This window comes from Rhododendron vialii, chromosome 4a (genome assembly GCF_030253575.1).
Source record: "Rhododendron vialii isolate Sample 1 chromosome 4a, ASM3025357v1".
In the NCBI taxonomy this organism is placed as follows: Eukaryota; Viridiplantae; Streptophyta; class Magnoliopsida; order Ericales; family Ericaceae; genus Rhododendron; species Rhododendron vialii.
Window position 1 is genome coordinate 33848366 of NC_080560.1, and position 18663 is coordinate 33867028.

Consider the following 18663-nt stretch of genomic DNA (forward strand, 5'->3'; position numbering starts at 1 on the left):
TGGCCGGAGACGGCCCGCCGGCGGCCGTCGGTACGTTTTCCCTCCCCGTGGTCGGTACATATAGCATTAACATTAAATTATTAATCGATTTTTCTTTAATATTGTTGGCATTGAATTATTTGTACAAAATCAAAGTAAAAAAAAAAATTCACTTACATTTGTGATTGAGAAGATAGTACTGTAACTCAATAGAATAAAATAAAATAAAATTAAGCCAAATAAATTGTCAATCAAAATTAAAAAGTTTATTTCATGAAATATTTGTATCGCAATTTTTTTTTAATCACCGACAAACTAAAATTCTGGAACAATCCATAACGGCAGTCCTGTTTCTCAAACCTTAGGCGCAGAGAGATGATTTACTGCCAAGTGCCAGCATCGATCCAAATTTCACATCGCACATTTGTATAGATCATACGCATTTTTCCACTTGGGAAACATAAAATCTTATTTGCGGATCATTCTGTAAAGAAGGCTTTACGGAGGCCAATCGTGCACGTCCAAAGTGTTTTTGGACGGTCCAGATTGTAAATCAATTATGACCGGTTACAATTGAAAATGAATATCAGCCATTAATTACGCAAATGAATTACTAAGATTGCGCCACTCCGTGAACAGGTTCTAATAAATTTATCTCCTTGGGAAAAAGACTTCCGCACAATGTACTACATGTCAACCGCATACGCAACGTGGTGAGCAACTCTAGCTTATGACTTATTTTGTCAACTTGGAGGCTAGCTACCACCCTTCGCTAGATCTTCTTGCCAAACCCATACCCAATCAAACTAACATTTGATCTCTTCTTCTCTTCGTCTCTCTCCATACACACACATATGTGTGTGGAGAGAGAGAGAGAGAGAGAGAGAGAGAGAGAGAGAGAGAGAGAGAGAGAGAGAGAGAGAGAGAGAGAGGAGTTACTACCAAAGCGCATAGAGACTACTAAGTCTGACTCTGAACCACCATTTAAGTGATCAACGTCGAGTTGCTCGTAATTAAGCTGCCGGACATCCTGACGGTGATATCCAAGAAAATTAAAGAAAATCAAGTCTGGCCTGAAGAGGGAAAAGTGAAGCGAGGCATGACGAGCTTTGCCTTTTGGTGTACCTTATTAGTGGTGGGCTTGAAGGCCGCTAATAATGCTGCTGCGGGCTTCGACTATAGGAGTGCCGTCTACAAGAGCTTGTTGTTTTTTGAGGCTCAAAGGTCTGGCAAATTGCCATTCAATCAACGCGTCAAGTGGCGCGCTGATTCTGGACTCCGTGATGGCTTTCTTCAAGGAGTCAGTCTCTCTCTCTCGAAAAATCATTCTAGTGCCCGGTGCCCCTCAGGCACCAACACATCTAAGTGATGCTCCAAGCCTTTTTACCACCACACTCTATGTCTTGTCCAATCCAAGACAATTTTTGTGAATTTCACCACAATGTATAATGGTGGAAAAAAAAGGCACGAGGCACTTAGCGGTGCCCGATGAGCACTGAATAATCTCTCATTTTTGAAGAAGATCACGTTTTGATTTGAACGAACATGAGGGTTTGTAAACTGCTATTCCAAAAGCTAGTATTGTAGTACAGTGTATGTGACCGGACCGGTCTTGCGGTTTGCTCTGGTGTTGGGATTTGGTCATGGTCAAACTCCGCACATATACTAAATATCGAATTGTACGTGATTGGGCAGGTGGATTTGGTGGGAGGATATTACGACGCAGGAGATCATGTCAAGTTTGGGTTGCCAATGGCTTTCAGCGTGACGATGCTTTCTTGGGGAGCCATTGATTTCAGGCAAGAGATTGTTGGTCTGAAGCAGATGGGCCACACATTGGATGCCATCAAATGGGGCACTGATTACTTCATCAAGGCACATCCCCACCCCAATATCCTCTGGGGACAAGTAGGTGCATATGCATATTACTCTCTCTAGTACCACTAGACAAAGTTTTTTAAAATAGTTGTAGCGGTACCGGTGCAACGTTAACCGGAGTATCGAAATGACACATAACAGTAACCGAATGTAAGCGGTCATGAAATTTTTCAAAATTGTTTTTGGTGCCAAGAGCACTTAAAAGCGGCCGTAGCGGTCTAGTATCGACTGTGAAACGAACAAAAAATCAGATGCAATGCGATTCGTGAAATCGGCCGATATATGTGTCAGGTGTGAATATTTACTATACAATATCATATTGCAAATAGTGATGCTGTGCTTGGATGAGTTGTTGAGAATTTTTGGATGAATTTTTGAGAATTTTTAAGTTTGATTTTTGGAGTAATGAGTTGAGAGAGAAATTAGAATAGTAATTTGAGATAAGAGTAATTAAGGTAATAATTACGTAGTACCTTTTTTCATTAAAATTTCTTGAAGCATGAGCGAAGCTGTACGTTCATTTTCCTTCCTACCCCCAACTAAGCATGCACTTTTAGCGCACACACAAACACATGCACGCACCCACACAGATCGAGAGGCATTGATTTCCTGTTGTTTGGTCACCTAGCTGTTCCAACTTCCAAACTACTATAAAATTGGAACCCACGAACAGACCATTTTTAATTTGGTCAATTGCTTTCAAGATCTGTGTTTTGACAAATTTTAGCCACAAGTAAGACCACGTACAATGTTACTTATCAAGGTAGTTCGGACACCGTACCTGCATTAACCAAAAAAAAAAAAAAAAAGCCGATACTTTACTAATACGACTGCTTCAAGTGATCTGAAAGACCAAAAAGAATTTTTTTTTTTTTTAAAACGTTTTACGGCTGCTACGTACGGCTACACCCCAATTTGTCTACATATCATTCAACCTCTACCATTACTGCTACGCAGTCGGTAATATCCTTTTAAAACTTTGCATTTATAATGCATGAACCACAAATATGAGAAAAAAATTTCCGTTGAGGTCATTTCGAGTTTTTTGGTTTTTTATCAAAAAAAAAACTTCATATGTTAAGTTGGGTCCTAGGTCAGTAAACTTAAAATTTTCATGTCCCAATTAAGAACTGCACATCCAACAACCGCTCATGAATAATTACAGTCACCCTAGTTAATGGTTAAAATTTTCCAAACTATGGTTTTGTGTCTGAGAATTTACATTTGATTTTTCAATAGATTTGGAACAAGATGCTTTTAACTACTAATAACATCCCGTTTGAGGGTACTATAAAATCATTAGGAGGAGTGGATACCTGGGCTCAAAAAAAGTGGATCAAATCTAGTAAAAATGGGGAAGGAATTCCGTTAGAACTTAGGAAAGGGATTAGTGAAAAGAGAATACAAAATACAAGAACAAAAAAATAGAAAGAAAAAGAATTGCTAATCATTAGTCCATCTTTTGGTCCTGAAGATTAGTCGATGTGCGTGAAAGCTGACCCCGTACACTTGATTCATCAAAAGAAAAATTCATTTGTCCCATCTCAAACGTACGAGAAAAGTATTAGTCTATTTTCTACCATCAATTGGCACCACCATTGTAGCACATATTCACAAAGTATCTGTAACCACAAGGTCCACAACATTCTTTGTCCAACAATTTTGTTACGAAATGGATTTCTTATCTTTTCTAGCACTCGGTAGTCAGTATCAGTGAATAGTGATTTAGATATCTTTTCCGGTTCTTAATTTGGACTGGAAGGGACGGTCCAAATCTGGATCGTCTGTCGCTGCAATTAATGGTTTGATTTGCTCAAAGTCAGTAGGTTATATGTACCATCCCAGTTAAGTGGCTTAACTTGTACTCTTATTTTTGTTACGAAATGGATTTCTTACCTTTTCCCGTTCTTATTTTGTTACAAAATGGATTTCTTAATTATCAAAAATTTGGATCATCTATCGCTGCATTTAGTGGTTTGATTTGCTCAAAGTCGGTACCGGTTAACTGGCGTAACTTTTACTCTTAAATTTTCGGGAGCGCGTTTCAAGCTGTACTTAATTTTCTTATAATTTTGAGTCGAACACAAACTGATCAGGTTGGGGATGGAGAGTCGGATCACTACTGCTGGGAACGTGCTGAAGATATGAGCACTCCCAGGACTGCTTACAAGTTGGATCAAAGTAATCCTGGCTCTGATCTTGCTGCTGAAACCGCTGCAGCTCTCGCATCCGCTTCTTTAGCATTCCACCACTACAACTCTTCCTACTCTCATCTTCTCTTACTCCATTCAAAGCAGGTAATTTCATGTGAAAAAATGAACCAATGCAAGGGGTAAAATGATAATTTCACATGAATAAAAACAAGAAAAAGGAGCATAGATGGTAAAAAAAGGAAGCGCAAAAATCAGTACCCTTTGCTACTTTTAACAAAGTATTAACGTTTCTGATTGCTACATTGTTGCAGCTTTTCTCATTTGCTGATACGTTTAGGGGTTTGTACCATGACTCCATCCGATGCGCTAAGCAGTCCTATCCATCATCGGGTTTTTGGGTTAGTTGATCAAAACACATAATTTGTCTCCTCACCCACATGATAAATTTGTTCTTACTACCTTCATTGCTCTTCTAATTTCTTGTCCTAAGTAATGGTTTTCTTGGTGAAATTTTGATTTGTTGTGCTGAAGGATGAACTTCTGTGGGCTGCTGCATGGCTCTTCCGAGCAACCAAGGATGTGTACTATTTGAAATATGTAGCTGAGAACGCTGCCTCCATGGGTGGTACTGAATGGGCTGCTAGAGAATTCTCTTGGGACAACAAGTACGCCGGTGTACAAATTCTTCTGTCCAAGGTAATGTAGCCAGCTACGTAGTTGTATGTCAAAGTAAGAAAGAAGAGTAAATGAAGACTTCATGGCATTCTAGGTGCATAAACCCATGGTTCTAATTCTCGGTCATAGGCATCAGTTGTTTGCTCTCCTAATATCAGTATGCCCAACATACAGATGGAAATCAAAATTTGCCTGCGCGCATTTGCCAGTTTGTGATATATGCCAGTATTGACGACTCTAGAATTAGTTCCTTCACAAATTCGAACTAATAAACAACGAATTGGTTTCAACTCAAATGATACATAAGGAGAATAGACCAACATTTCCTGTTCTTATATACTTTCATTGTGTCAACAGAGAATTTTATCCCCACATTTTGAAAATACCTAGGAGATTTACAGTTGGTTTTCAGAACTCATTGAGTCAAATGTCAATGACCCCCAAATCCCACACATAGTGGTGCCCTAGTGTGTTGGTTAATAGCCCATGCACAGCATGATCCACTGCTCTTTTGAGGATGAACAGTAACTTAATACTTTCAAAGCCACGTCAAGAGATTCGTACTCTCAATACCATCAGGTCCAATACCCGCGACTACTGATCTATGATAGACAACAAAGTCATCTACAAACATGTAGTACGTAACAGCAGCATGCTTTCGATAAGCAACAGTATAAACATTTGGCAAGCTACATGTAGGTGTTAATGGAGGGAGCCGGTGGAGGATACACAGCCATTCTGAAAAAATATCAGGCCAAAGCAGACTTCTTCGCATGCGCTTGTCTAAAAAAGAATAATGGCTACAATGTCAGAGTGACTCCAGGTTAGTATGCCGACTCCCATGAATCACGTCTCTGTAACTAAGACTTTTATTGTCTCTTAATTTGTTTCTCTTTTACCCAACCTCTGAGCTTTTCTAGTCTGTCATACCTTTCGTGCAATTTTCGCACGGAAAAAGTGCAATTTCTAAAAGTTTGATACAAGCCGTCGGCTCAATTGGTGTGTAAAATTTACCAGCACAGCTTCTCCAACAGCTATTTTAGCACAGAATTTGCTACGCTGATGGAGTTTTGTTGCGCTGTGCTCATGTAGCACTACTATTATGTCACTTGAGATGGCAGTGTATCCTCCAACTTAATAGCAGTGCTATTATCCCATCTCAAGTTGCATAATAACAGTGAAATTACGCCAACTTACTGGCACAGCTACTCCAACAGCTATTTTAGCACAGAATTTGCTATGCTGATGGAGTTTCATTGTGCTGTGCTAATTAAGCACTGCTGTTATGCCCCTTGAGATGCTGTTTGATACATATCTCAAATAATTTCGATGGAATGGTGGTGTTAAATCAGGCGGGTTAGTGTACGTGCATGAATGGAACAACATGCAATATGCAGCATCTGCTGCGTTTCTTCTGGTTGTGTACTCCGATTACCTCTCCAATGCTCACGCCGTGCTCAAATGTCCAGTTGCCCAAGTTCAACCTCAGGACCTCCTCAATTTCGCTCAATCACAGGCATTAATACTGTACACTCTCTCCTTTTCTCTTTAGAACATTTTGCCCTTATGTTAGATATTATCGAGCGATGAAAGACTAGAGGTCGATATCCCAGGAAAGTGCATTTTGTCATCTTAAAAGCGTTGCATTTATATCTACATTGGATCACTACATTGTATTGCTAATGTCTGGATTGTGATAATTTATAGGACAGGCTGATTACATGCTTGGTAAGAATCCCAAGTCCGTGAGCTATGTAGTTGGTTACGGGCAAACATACCCGGTTCACGTCCACCACAGAGGTGCTTCCATTGCTTCAGTTTCTGTTCTCCATTCATCGGTCGGATGCCTGCAAGGCTTCGACACATGGTACCGTCGCCCCAAGGCCAACCCTAATGTCATACACGGAGCTCTTGTAGGCGGTCCTACCAAGAACGACAACTTCTCCGATGATCGCACCAATTATGAACAGACCGAGCCTACAATCTCTGCTTCTGCTCCTCTTGTTGGCCTTCTCTCTAAGTTGCAAAGTGTTACGGCAGGAAATTCAGGTGAGATCAATGTCACATTTACGCATATGTATGCTCGATTTCTCATTCGATGCTAGACTCCTGTATTTATACTATCGTAATAATTCATTTAGAGGTCCATTGTCCCAACAAAACAAAGATGTTTGATGAATTTCAATGGGTTCCTGCCCCAACTTTTGCAGGTTCCTGTCATCCAGTGTATTCATGTTTTGATTTTCCCAGCATGTTCAATCCTTTGAAGAGAGCCTACATTTTTACATAGTAAAGACACTAATTTTCTCAGAAAGGATACTTAGTTTCTTCTCATTTCATAGCCTAAAAAAAATGCGAAATTCTAACTTCGTTTTATTCTCCTACTTCTCCCCATTCCTTTTTGTTTTTCCCTCACAAATACGGCATCGAAACATACAATTCCAACTCTGGGTCTTGGAATTATCAGGGAAACCGTGACTCCAACTCGATAGATACCACACAAAGCCACTCTTAAGCTCGCGTTTGTCCCGTAACAGTAAGCCTAGTAAGGGCAATAACAAAGTTTAGACAAAATCAAACTTCAGTACTTCTGCAAGAAATGGAGGATATGCATCATTTGATCGAGACTAGTGCATTTTCCTTTCTCTGGGTTTGTATGCTTTACAATCTAATCTTACAATACCCATTGTCTATCGATTCTGCAGGTCCGCATCCCAAAGTATCACCGGCACCCAACCCAAAATCAGGTGAGTGGCAGGATCGTTTATTTTTTTTCTTTCCGCAAGAGGTTCGGCTATAAGTAATCAATATAAACCTGTTAGAGAATTGTCTCACATCAACTCTTTAAAATCACTAGAGCTTTGTCCTCGTAGTCCAAGCATCTATATCTACTGAAAATTGGTTTTGGATTGAATCTATACTTGTGCAGATATTCCAGTTGAATTCCTTCACTCGATAACCGATACATGGACTGTTGGAAGAACAAGTTATTATCGTCACAAGGTGATAATCACGAACGTATCTCGAAAGCCAATCACAGATCTCAAGTTGAGATTTGAGAACTTCTCGGGGTCCATATCGGGTCTCTCCCCAACTCAAGATAAGAACACGTATGCCCTCCCTCAATGGCTGAAAATCTTGAAACCAGGTTCAGAATGCAGTTTCGTTTACATTCAAGGCGGACCGCAAGCTAAGTTTTCGGTTCAGAGTTACCACTGATCACCACTTCAGGGAAGAGTTCTTTTCCTTCGTTCCTCACTTCAGGCAAGATTCGAGATTGAAATAGTCTGATGATCAAGAAACAAGTTTCCTACTGTTTCCTAGTCTAATTTTTGAATTGTAACCTGCTTACAAGCAAATTTTGAAGAATTTTTTTTTCCAGAAGAGTTTCTCCATTACCATTTGCAGTGACTTTAAATGTATTGTTGAACAACCAACACAAAACAAGCAAGCTACAGGGGACAATGGCCAGAAGCAGGGCCTTAACCCATCAAGGGTAGGCGACACCATCAAAACACCTAAAAGCACGACAGAAAGCAAAATTACGAGCACCAAATCACTAGAGGGAAATTTTGTTCACCCGAGTTTGTTCCCCGACTGGAATCCTTCTGGGCCTTATTTTTCATTATTCCTTTTGTATGTATTAATATGTTGAGAAGTGCTACAATACACACCCTTTATTTGGGTGTGTATCATATGCACCCTTTTTGATTACCATTAGATGCTTGAGAAATGATCTGGACCCTTTAAAATGTTACGATAGGTTAATAACAAAAAACTTGTTACCAGTGCAACAGGTAAACCTTGTAAATTAACCAAAATGGAAAGAAAATCCCGTCTCTCACTTTTTTCCCAACCAGCGTATCTCTTTCTTTTCCTTCGACGAAACCAGACCTATTAGTCCGCCGTTCGCCCTCCCTCATCCCAGTTCGTCAGTCGTGGTCACTCCTCCTTGTCCATCATCGTCGCTTCTCTCAGGTATGAATATAATCTCTCTCTCTCTCTCTCTCTCTCTCTCTCTCTCTCTCTCTCTCTGTACACATACATATACATGTGTGTGTATACGCGTGTATCTGTGCATGTATTCAGAGATTTGAACGTATATTTGTTTGTGACGGAAGCCTAAACAGATTATGGGAGGTTCTAGTTGTTGGGCTACTGAATGTGTGTGCATACGTGTATATCTGTACATGGATTCAGTGATTTGGGTATAAATTTGTTTATGAAAGAAGGTTAAATAGATTTTTTGGAAGGTTCTAGTTGTCGGGTTACTGAATGCATAGAAGTTACATGTAATGCTCACAAACTATTCGATAAAATGCCAATTAGATTGACTGAGTATTGTGAAATAATAATTGTAGAGTTCAAAATGAACAAAAAAATAGTAGTAAATTAAAAGTGAGGATTACTTGCATACAATTGTCTTCATTCAGTGTTTGCATTAATTCCTGAAAAAAAGAAAGTTTGGTTAGTTGTAAAATTGCTGGAGTTACAATTGACTGACTTTTTTGTGTTTGACATAATGCTTCTTTCAATTTTGATATTCATTCAAGTACCAAACGCACACGTGAAAACCAAATACATGTAATACATGATGGTGGTATTACTTTGGTCTATTTGGTGTCTAACCTTTTATTGGTATGTTCAAGAGGAACCAATCAAGTTGCTGCTCTATAATAGAAAACCCAAAGGGCAATAGAGTTACTGAAGTCAAATTCAATTTGTTTCAATTGGTATAGATCATGGTTAGGATAAAATTATTTGAACTGCAATAGATGAGAAACTCTCCCCCACCCAAATCATCAAAAAAGTAACCATTCTAAACATTGTCACTTGTGGGTTTTTTTTGTTTAGGTTTGATGGATCAATCCTCAAGTCGTACGAGCAAAGATGTCAATGTGAAAAATGATATGAATAAATTTCCTGAAGAAGAAGATGATCTAGGAGACTCAATTGAAGATGGTTGTGTTAATGGGAAACAAGGTTTAGATTCCCAAATAGGATTAGAAGGTTTGAATATGCTCACTGCAAGGGATGTTTTCAAAATGAAGTTTGATTCTGAGGAAAATGCGCATGCTTTTTACAATGCCTATGCTAAGGTAATGGGGTTTAGCATCCGAAAGGATAGAAAAAAGGTACGTAGGGAGAATGTGGTGGTGAGTAGAAAATGGGTATGCTCTAGGCAAGGAGTACGTGCAAAGAAATACTTGGAGCATGTTGATAGATTGAGAGCACCAAGGGCAGAAACTAGGGTTGGATGTAAAGCTGTCTTTCGTGTGCGCTATGATGTGAAAATGAGAGAATATATAGTGACTCACTTTGTAAGCGAACACAACCATCCCTTGGTCGCACCCCACTGTGTCCCTTTTCTTTGGTCACATAGGTCTGTAACAAGTGCTGACAAAGCCCAAACAAAAGCTATGCGTAATGTCGGCATTAGCACTGGCCAGATAATGGACCTTATGACCATTCAGTCTGGTGGTTTCGATAAGGTTGGTTTTGTTCGAAAAGATTTGCATAATACTGTTCAAGCTGACCGAAAAGTAGAACTCAAGGATGGGGATGCAGAGGGTATCTTGGGATACTTATCTGCTAAAGCTCTAGACGACCCAATGTTTTTTTACAAGTATGACGTCGATCATGAAAATTGTTTAGACAAACTGTTTTGGGCTGATTCAAGGTCTCGCCTAGACTATGTTGCATTCGGTGATGTACTTGTTTTTGACACTACTTATAGGACAAATGCATACAAAAAGCCATTTGTAATGCTTTGCGGCGTGAGTAACCATTACATGTCAATCATATTTGGTTGTGCTCTATTACCAAATGAGACTACAGAAACATACATGTGGGTTTTAGAAACATTAATGGAGGCCATGGATGGTAAAAAACCCATCTCAGTGGTGACAGATGGTGATAAAGCTATGAGTCAAGCCATCATAACTGTCATTCCAAACGCTAAGCATCGCTTGTGTACTTGGCATCTACAACGAAATGCTGTGTCAAATGTCCACAAACCCAAATTTCATGAGGATTTCAAGCGGTTGAAGTCATTAGAATGTGATAGGGATGAGTTTGACAAGGCTTGGGCTGTCTTGGTCAAACAATACAATATTGAAAACAATAGTTGGGTGGTAGAGGTCTATCGCAATCGTCATAAGTGGGCTGAGTCTTATCTTCGTGGACATTTCTTTGCCGGTATGAGCAGCAGTCAGCGTTGCGAAGGCATGCACGCTTATTTTAATAGGTTCCTAAAAGTGAGGCTTAGACTATATGAATTTGTTTGGCATTATGATAGGGCCATTGCTCGAATGCGTGTTAATGAGGCAGCCGCGGAGGGTGTAACAGAGAACAGTTTCCCGGTGTTGACAACGCAATTAAAGAAACTTGAGAAAAATGCAGCAGAGTTGTATACAAGGAAGATTTTTTTAAAGTTTCGGGCGGAAATGGAGCTAGAGGCCAAGTTTTATGTGAAGCAACAACTTGAAGAGGAGGATCATTATGTCTATATTCTAGAACAGTACGCAACTGAAAATAAGTGGAGAGTTGAGTTTCATCCATTCGATGGCAGCATAAAATGCCCTTGCATGAAACTTGAGTCATTTGGGATACCTTGCTGCCACATAATTACTGTCATGAAATTTCAACAACTTGTATCTATCCCTATGAGTTGTGTGGTTCAGAGGTGGACTAGGAGTGCTAGGTCAAGCAATCCACAACCTAGTCTCACCAAAATTCCCAACCTACTGACACAAACCACACGATATGGCATATTGAGCTCATCATTCAATTTATTGTCCTATTATGCGTCGCACACGGACAAAGATTTTATGGAGGCGAGGGAAGCAGGTTTCCAAATGATGTCCGAGATGAAGAAGCGCTGGGAACTGAGAAATGCGGATAAGGGTGAGGAAAAAAATAGTGCCACCAAACTATTTGGGATTCGGGACCCCAAGGTAGTCAAGACAAAAGGCAATCCTGGGGGACCCTCTTCTGCCAGTAAACTCCCCACAGCAAGAAAATGTGGGAACTGCAGGTGTGGTGTTTTAGTAGCAAAGATTATGATGCTTTATGTCACTACTTGAGCAGTTTTTTTATTTTATTTTATAGCTTCACTACTTCTAAGTGCAAAGCTCTTTGTTTGGTAACGCAGGAGCATTGGCCACACGAAGCGAACTTGTAAAAAAGTAAAAGCGAAGGAGAGGGAGGGTTGCGAAGAGCACTTTTCTGCATTCACAAATCCAGAGTTATTCCCCCATCAGGATGAAGACGGACGTTGACAAAACAGGGCAAGGAACTAGCAATGCATAAGTCCGTAGTCGTTGATCTAAGTTGGTTTGAATTGGAGGAACTTTAGGCAGAATTTTAGGGAACTAAGCCTTAACAATTTTGGGAACTGAGTTTCTTTATCTTTCTTTCTTTCTTTCTTTTTTTTTCATTTTTTGTGTTTCATTTAGAATCATTTTCCCATGTTCAATGTTTCAGTGGATGCTAGTGGTACTTGGTTTCAATACTAGTCTTAAAAGTCTTGCTACTCATGGGTATATAAGCCTTTAACAATTTGATTATCTTATGTGTACGGTTCTGTGATTATATGAATGTTTGTTTAATAGCCCTCTTGGTGGCATTGGATGTGTAGTTAAATTTTTTGGCTAGTAAATTCTTTTTTTGCTTTGTTCAGTTCATCACACAGGTAATCAAAGATGCCAACCAAAAGAAAGGCAATAGGTAGTAAGAAGAAGCAGAAGAAGATTAAAACAATTGATGCCCCACTTGACCTAGGAAGGTTCAGATCAAGGGCTGTGACTGTTGAGAGGTTTGTTGACATGGATAAATTGGCTCGGACAGGTATTCCTAATTTGATCATAGACTCCAACCTTGAGAACTTAATGAAACAAAAAGGACAGGCAAATGTGGACATGGTCCGTGAGTTCTTCCACGGAATTATTAGACCGTATGACACAATCAACCACAAGATGGTGTCTGTTTTGAGGGGGGTGAAGGTGGAGTTTTCAGCGGATTCTATTGCAGAGTTCTTAAAGATTGATCGCCCTAACCCGTATGACGAAAGGCAATATCCCTTCTTGTCCGGCGTCAGGCTCCCAGATAAGCTTGAAATTGCGAAGGTGTTGTACATCAACGGGATTAAACCAATAGATGAGTGGTGTGTGCGTTTTCTCAAACCAGATGTCTCGGTGCTCCACGTCATGGTGTGGTACAATCTGGATCCTAGAGGAGTCAAGAATGCATTCAACTTGGAGAAAGCAAGATTGTTATACAAGATAATTAAGAAGGACCCTATTGATGTGGGAAAGATTATTTGGAAGGTTGTGGAGGTGGCTTCCAAGGCAGAGCATGCAACTGCTGCACTACCTTATGGTCTACTGATAACGGAAATTTTGCTTGAGAATGATGTGCCTGTTCGAGATGGTATAGAGGGAGATAGCTGGAAGCCTCAGATGAATGCAATAGCACGTGGCACCCTGGGTAAGACACAGGGCCAGAGTAGGAAACATCGTGCAGGCACTGATCCCGCTTCTTTGGAGAGCATTGCAGCGCGATTGGATGAGGCACTAGCCTTGATAAAAAAAATGCAGTCAGACCACAAGAAGGATATGAACAAGTTCAAGGCAGAGGTGAAGGAGATGCGAAAAGCCCTCCTTCACTGTGAAAATGATTCAAGCACTGATGAGAGCGAAGATGGAGCAGAGAGTGAAGATGGGACTGGGGGCAAAAATGAGGCGGAGAGTGATGATGGGACCGAGAAGGAAGAAGATGGAACCGAGGGTGAATGTGGAGATGATAGCGAAGATACAGATAACAATGAAGATGGAGATGAATAAACGGATACAAATTGTTGAACATCTAAGTTTTTTTATTATTCCTTTATGTTTTCAATGTTTTTGCAACCTTCTTTTGGATGGTTTAGGTATTTTGATCATTTTATAGGTCCTGTTAAGATGCAGTTTAGATGTTATTCCTGCCACTTTTTGTAAAGTTCTTCCTTGCTTGGATAGGTTTTCTGCAGTTTAGATGTCTTTCTAGTTATTTTTCTCCTGGCAATAACCTGTTAAGAATGGATCTGGTGTCTTAAAGTTCTATTTGTGAAGTTGGTTTTCTGCAGTTTAGAAATTCCAAGGGTTCAACCCCCATGTGCGAGTTATTGTTTCCACTGTGTATTTGGCATTTTTGCTTTCTTGCAGCTGCCAAAAGTTGCAGAATGCAAAATGAAAAGCACCCATTTCAATCCCTTTAATTTACGCTTTGCATGTCCTTTCCGTTGTTATTTAATACGTTTTGTGTTCGAATTCGTGCTAGCAGGTCTTGTAGACCATTGGAGGTGAAAAGTAGCAAATTGGAGGCTGCTAGATGAGACAAGGAGCAAAGAGTGAAAACCGAGAAGAAAAGGAGTCAAAACTGAGTTGCAGCGAGCTTGGTCCGGACCAACGTCGCTCTGGTCCAGACTAGAGCTCCACGATCACTTTCCCAGCTCGCAGCACTGCTGGTCTGGACGACCAATCTCTGGTCCAAACCAGAACCTCCTGAGCAAAATCCCAGTTCACAACAGCCTTGGTTTGGACGAGCTGTGCCTTGGTCCAGACCATCGGGACCGACGTTCTCCGTTTATTTTTAAGCGTTTTATGTAATATTTAGGGCCCTAAGTATAAATACTCGCTAGAAACATTATTTTAGGCTATCTTATGTTTTGGCAACGGGAGAGAGAGGCAAGAATAACGTTAATAGAGATTTCTCCATGTTCTCCATGATTTCTCCATGTTCGCCATGGATTTGGGGTGTCCTTGACTTGGTATTTTGAGCCCAAGTAAAGCTCTTTTTCTGCTGCGTAGAGGTCGACGTTCGTGAATGACGCGGGGTGCCCTCCAGGAATCGGTTGTCCTACCCCAAGCTTGTTGTCTTCCTCTGTGACTCTGTGGACTAGCATGTGGGGGATTTGATTGCACAGTGAGCAGCTCTTCCTGTCATGAACAAGATCTAAAGCAAATTTAGAGTCTTCTTTCTGTCATGTTTTTTTTTTGTTTTCTGGGTTCTGATTCCCGAAAACGTTGTATATTTTTGCTTGACAGAATCGTATGTGAAAAATGATGGAAAATCTTGGAGTGCTTTCAAACATTTCAATTTATCTAATTTCAGAAACGAAAAATTATTGCTTTGCACTTGGACCAATCTCGGCAATAATCACCAGTTCATGACACATCCAATATAGTTGGGCTAACTACAGACATAAACGTTTTGGCCTGTAAACAAATCACAATGAACTTGGAGCACCACGTGCCAATGCCACCCAGCAATTACCTACCAAAAAACATAACTGACCATTTACAATTTAAGTTTTTGCTACATAACATTCTGACATTGTGCATAACGAATGGTCCCTCATAGATGTCTTCGCCAAACAACCTCGTAGATGTCTTTGCCAAACAAACATTGAACTTCACTCCAGAATTAAATTGTCCCTGACCAAAATTATATATTGTTAGTGTGATTACATTATCGGGACTAAGGAATATAATGTGGAGGATACCCACCTTAGCTTATACTTTTCAATTCTAACAGAAATCTCTGGCCACTTCAAGTTATTTGGATCTCTCACCAAGTCAACCGGCAACCTTAGCCTTTCTAGAGGATCAAACTATTAAACATTCAAAATAAAGATTTAACTATTTAAGCATTCATGACTATGAACAATTTTATTTTTACAAATATCTCACCCCTTGTACACCATTTGGCAATGGGATGCCCTGCATATGCTTTATGACAAACATCCCGCAATCATATCTTCATGAACATTGATGTAGGTTATACGTTAGCAAAAATCATAAGCAATAGGCCTACTTAAAAAATGAACAAGGAGCATTATCAATACGAGTTATCTTGGATAGGAGGATCTTCAAGTGTAATCCAATCAAACATAGTCACGTCAGCAACATAAAAGTGCCCATATTTTGTTTGAAGCATCAAATGCAGAGCATGAACCTGTATGTGGATGCCTAGTTAGACAAAAAACCCAAGGATACTAGTTAAAATAAATAATGTAATAAATCACTTACCAGTTTTATTGCCATTTGTTTTCGTTCACTGTTATCTCTGCAAGTTGGCAGGGAGTCAAGTAGATATATCTTTTGGTATACCATATCCAACTTTAAACAGAACCAATGTGTGTTCGCATCGTTCATTGGAATATATATCTTCCAATCACAAGACAAACAAAGAAGGGTCATGCATGATAATAAGGGGGGAAAAAAACTCATTTTGATTGATAGATTACCTCCTGACAAGCATGAATTTCTCCAGTATATTTAGTCTCACCGAAATAGCACTGTGCTAAAGGTGGGTACTCATCTTCATTGACTTCGTCATTAATAATCCTTTGCTACATACATATGTGAAAGTGATAAACCAATACCTTCAATGCCAAAATGGTAAACAACCTCTGAAAAATAACTCACCGAAATGTAAGTTGGCAAGTACCAAGTTGTGTGACACTTATCTTGATGTCTCTTCTTCTGCACACTTGTTAGTTGCACTGCCACAAGAGTAATAATCTACATAGCATGCAAAGACATATTGATAAGGTGTAGGAAACAATATTGTTAAGTGGAATTTCATATGCAAACATGAAAAAGTAAACTCGTACAGAACTGTCTAACCAAACTCCCGGCTTTAATGAACACAAATCTCGACGGGTAGCAAGATCTATCGCAAAACTCACAATAGTTTCACTGCAGCAATTATCAATCAGGAATAAAGAAAAATTGTAATGGCACATCCAAGATTCTGCATAAATAATAACATATTTTACCTGAAGGAGAGGTCTCGATCTAGTTCTTTATCAAAATAATATGCCACAAGGACCTTCTCATCTGATGATAGAGGATGTGGAGGTATTGGCTTTGGCTGTGGAAGTGACTTCTTAAAATAAGGTGGAACAAAACAAAGGCAAAACAAGGTTAAGTAAATTCTATTAAGGGGCTCATAGTGGGTAATAACATCAAGAAAGAATTAACCTTAGGAATGGAGGGACCATTAAATGTTGCACAAAGTAAATCCAGTGCAGTGCTAATCTGATAAGAAATTGCAATGAGCAGCGAGTAAGTACCAACAAACATCATTTCTAATCATTTCAAATTAAACATCACTAACAAATGTACATAGTTTACCTTTTGGCATTTGACGTCGTCTGAATCAAGCTCAGATTCTTCATCCATATTTACCTTCGTTATGGTAGCCTTTTTATTGCCTTTCATCCTTTTCATCCCGATATCCAAAGGGATATAAGGTGAGCACAAATATTGACTTCGCTTCAGCTCATTGGAAGGTCGAGTTTGTGGACAACCAATACCATTTTGAGAAAATGAATCAAATTCGACAAGTCGTGAAGAACACCTTCGAAGTTGTTTGGTTGGCTTTTTAATGCGTGGATTTTTTCGACTTGCAATTGGATCAACAATTTCAACATCTACACCGGCAGAAATTGTATTCAAATCCGTCATTCCAGAAGTTCTTGCTCTTTTCAGACCTTGGGCGGGTTGCTTTTTAACGAGGGACTTCACATTCACTTCCTCCACCGGTTGGAATGGAAGACAACTTTCATTAGTGTCGATGGATATAGTGACATCAGGCTTTTTTTTGGGCGCAAGGTTCACTTCTACCGGTTGGAGTGAAACAGTTTCTTTTCCAGAAACTTTATTGACCATTTGAGCTAAAAGTGACTTCATCCCAACGAGCTCAATCTCCACTTTTGCCATCCGATCGCCATCACAATGATTTTCAATGAATATCATCTTCATTTCTGTCATCTCTTTCTCAACTTTTGTCATCCGATTGTCGTCATAACGATATTGATCGAAGCTTTTCTTGAACTCAGCCAGCTCAAACTCAACTTTTGCTATCCGACTATCATTACAGATGCATGTGGTCTTTGGAGATGGTTGCTTATGTTCTTCAAAACCTTTGTCATTTGAAGATTCTTGGTTCTGTTCTTCAAAATTTGTGTTCTCAGGAGATGCTTGGTTCTGTTTTTCAATATGGGTGAACTTCATATACACCTAATTTTCAAAATACCATAAACAAGTTAGAATGGAAAATCAACAACCTACAAAGTGAAAAACCTACAAACCAAAATTGAACTAAGAGTGAAATACCTTCTTGTTTTGGTAATCTCCAAGCAGACTCATAGTACCACTTATTTCTACATCCCCCCAATGAGCCAAGGAAGGAGTTGATCGTGGACAAGGTGTGCATGTCTCCTTCGTCGTAACATGATCTAAGAAAAACAACTACCAAACAAGTAGAAATTTAGTGTTATTATCATAACTCATAACGATTTATACAATGAAACTAATTATACTCTACAAACACAGAGTTGGAAAAGATTTTAGTACCATACCACTAAAAGAAGCAAGCATCCGTTTGCCCTTAGATGACCTTTCTGCTTGCATTTTCTAACGCTGCCAATAAGGAAGTCAAGGGTTAGCTTTGCCCAATTACACTCCTTCATGGCTTCGACATTTTTAATAGCATGGAGATAGGATTTCTTGAGCGCAGGTTTTGTTGTTGGACATAAGAACGCACCTAACACGTAGAGGACAAATTTCATCTTGAAATCATCTCCAACACTTTTTGTTTCCTTTAGATAGTCTTTCAATCCCTTCAAAGGAATAGAGCCTTGAACTACTCCAACCATTTTACAGAGATCCATAAATCCTTCCCTTGACCCTTTGAGCTGTACGTCCTTACCCTCACATTGTATACCCAATACATTATGAACCTCAACCGGTGTAAGTAGAAGTTGTTGTCCATGAACATCCATTGAAGAACTTTCGGGATCGAAGTTTTTAATTAACCATCGAGTCAAGATGTGATCTTGTTTCATACATCTCAACCCCAGTAGGCCACCCAATCCAATCTCCCTAATAGCCTCACTTTGTTCAAGGCTTAATTTGCTTATTATCTTCAC

At 39.6% G+C, this 18663-nt stretch overlaps 4 protein-coding genes across 5 annotated transcripts; 3 read left to right on the forward strand and 1 right to left on the reverse strand.

Moving 5' to 3' along the window:
* The first annotated feature begins 879 nt into the window (after positions 1–879).
* LOC131324834 (endoglucanase 5) lies at positions 880–8224 on the forward strand. Its single transcript, XM_058356978.1, has 10 exons — positions 880–1279; positions 1675–1887; positions 3954–4154; positions 4322–4408; positions 4542–4706; positions 5385–5508; positions 6038–6201; positions 6398–6734; positions 7391–7432; positions 7615–8224. The coding sequence occupies exons 1-10, from the start codon at positions 1079–1081 to the stop codon at positions 7902–7904; spliced, it is 1824 nt and encodes a 607-aa protein (XP_058212961.1). The 5' UTR covers positions 880–1078; the 3' UTR covers positions 7905–8224.
* Positions 8225–8704: 480 nt separating this feature from the next.
* On the forward strand, positions 8705–11976 carry LOC131324835 (protein FAR1-RELATED SEQUENCE 5-like). The gene is made up of 3 exons (XM_058356979.1): positions 8705–8825; positions 8939–11721; positions 11839–11976. The coding sequence occupies exons 2-3, from the start codon at positions 9545–9547 to the stop codon at positions 11963–11965; spliced, it is 2304 nt and encodes a 767-aa protein (XP_058212962.1). The 5' UTR covers positions 8705–8825; positions 8939–9544; the 3' UTR covers positions 11966–11976.
* Positions 11977–13144: 1168 nt separating this feature from the next.
* Positions 13145–13528, forward strand: LOC131323930 (ATP-dependent RNA helicase has1-like). Its single transcript, XM_058355765.1, has one exon. The coding sequence runs from the start codon at positions 13145–13147 to the stop codon at positions 13526–13528; it is 384 nt and encodes a 127-aa protein (XP_058211748.1).
* A 1628-nt stretch (positions 13529–15156) lies between these two features.
* LOC131324836 (uncharacterized) lies at positions 15157–17415 on the reverse strand. 2 transcript variants are annotated; one of them, XM_058356981.1, is made up of 10 exons: positions 16865–17415; positions 16712–16768; positions 16507–16613; positions 16342–16426; positions 16154–16249; positions 15973–16077; positions 15755–15892; positions 15571–15680; positions 15416–15482; positions 15157–15336 (listed from the first exon to the last, which is right to left on the reverse strand). In XM_058356981.1, exons 1-10 carry the CDS (start codon positions 17399–17401, stop codon positions 15190–15192), a joined length of 1449 nt encoding a protein of 482 aa, XP_058212964.1. In that variant the 5' UTR covers positions 17402–17415; the 3' UTR covers positions 15157–15189. The 2 variants fall into 2 exon arrangements, with proteins under 2 accessions (XP_058212964.1, XP_058212963.1); XM_058356980.1 differs by having other exon boundaries at positions 16507–16616.
* Positions 17416–18663: the final 1248 nt, after the last annotated feature.